The sequence below is a fragment of the Morone saxatilis genome, unplaced genomic scaffold, assembly GCF_004916995.1.
Source record: "Morone saxatilis isolate NCDOM2014 unplaced genomic scaffold, NCSU_SB_2.0 Contig17, whole genome shotgun sequence".
Classification (NCBI taxonomy): Eukaryota; Metazoa; Chordata; class Actinopteri; family Moronidae; genus Morone; species Morone saxatilis.
The window spans coordinates 11858034-11859491 of record NW_023339729.1 but is presented as its reverse complement, the minus strand read 5'-3'; the positions used below and the strand labels follow the sequence as shown (position 1 = coordinate 11859491).

At 40.1% G+C, this 1458-nt stretch overlaps 1 protein-coding gene across 1 annotated transcript; it reads right to left on the bottom strand.

Moving 5' to 3' along the window:
* Nucleotides 1-510: 510 nt before the first annotated feature.
* LOC118327347 (histone H4) lies at nt 511-1347 on the bottom strand. The gene has a single exon (XM_035660669.1). It carries the CDS (start codon nt 1253-1255, stop codon nt 944-946), a length of 312 nt encoding a protein of 103 aa, XP_035516562.1. The 5' UTR covers nt 1256-1347; the 3' UTR covers nt 511-943.
* Nucleotides 1348-1458: the final 111 nt, after the last annotated feature.

Here is a 1458-nt window from a genome sequence, read left to right as displayed (position 1 = left end):
CAGCACCTTGGACAGCGATACTTCAGTTCTCAGTGCTTTAACAATGTTCAGAGCTTGTTTTCTCACAGCAGCATAATTAATATTTCACACCTTCATCACACAATTAAAATATATTAAATGATCAAGTCTGGTTCATCTTGTGACTTTAGAACACAGAGCTGAAATATAAAGCGCTGATCACAAGAAATACACACATTAAGACAAAAATGCTAATAAAATAAACCTACTTGATTGTAATAAAAATTTGTGGGTTCAAGTCCTGTGATGGGAAATTTCTTCTCATTATTGCTCAACACAAAGACCCAAAGATGGAGCTCTGTAACAGGACGTCATCATTTGTTTCATCCAAGTCGAGTGTCATACTTAAATCCATCAGTAATTATGTTACTTTGTTTATCAGCGTTCATTTGGTTCAAGTAACTTCTATGTATTATTAATAAATTGATTTCTTCTACCTTGTGGCTATATAAGGAAACAGCAATAGGTCAAAAAAAAAAAAAAGGTTTGGCTTTAATTTAATTGTGGTACATTCAAAAGCACATCTGTTGAGTGGAGTCCTGATGTTGTACAACTAAAAATATATGAGTGCAGATAATTACAACACTAAACTTCCCTCAGTCTTCAAAATATTCAGTTAAACCAACAGAGTCAGATGGTGTTGTAGTGCAACATACAAATGTTTTAGTGTTCAGTTACTATACATTGAGTCAGGAGATTATACATGAAGGATGTGATAAACATTAGTTACAGATTACCTGTATGTTACGGTTCATAGATTATATAATAAACTCTGCTTTAAGGTTTATATCTAAACCTCCAAATTAACAACCACTTTAAAACATAGTAAATATAAGTCTTCATATAATGAACCAGGACTGTGTCTCTTTGTGAGAGTGTGTGTGGCCCTTAAAAGGACCTTTGGTTCAGTGGATCAATAACGGGTTTAACCTCCGAAGCCGTACAGAGTGCGTCCCTGCCTCTTCAGAGCATAAACCACATCCATGGCGGTCACGGTCTTTCTCTTGGCGTGCTCGGTGTAGGTGACGGCATCACGGATCACATTCTCCAGGAAGACCTTCAACACACCGCGGGTCTCCTCGTAGATCAGACCGGAGATACGCTTCACTCCACCGCGGCGAGCCAGACGGCGGATAGCGGGCTTGGTGATTCCCTGGATGTTATCACGGAGGACTTTACGGTGCCGCTTAGCGCCTCCTTTACCGAGTCCTTTGCCTCCTTTTCCTCTTCCGCTCATTTTAACGTGTCAAGTGTTTGATATCAATGTTTCTCTCTCTCCGCTGTCCCACTACTTAACTCCTGACTGAGGACGTGATTGAACACACACACCTTCTTCTTCTCTGGCTCTTAATGAGGTTGATGATGAACTCTTTGGTGCTTTAGCGCCACCTACTGAACAACTGCAGGAACCACAGACAACACGTCTCCTGTTACTCTTCT

Coding starts and splice junctions, on each gene's coding strand:
- LOC118327347 (XM_035660669.1), bottom strand. CDS start 1,255: ATGAGCGGAAGAGGAAAAGGAGGCAAAGGACTCGGTAAAGGAGGCGCT.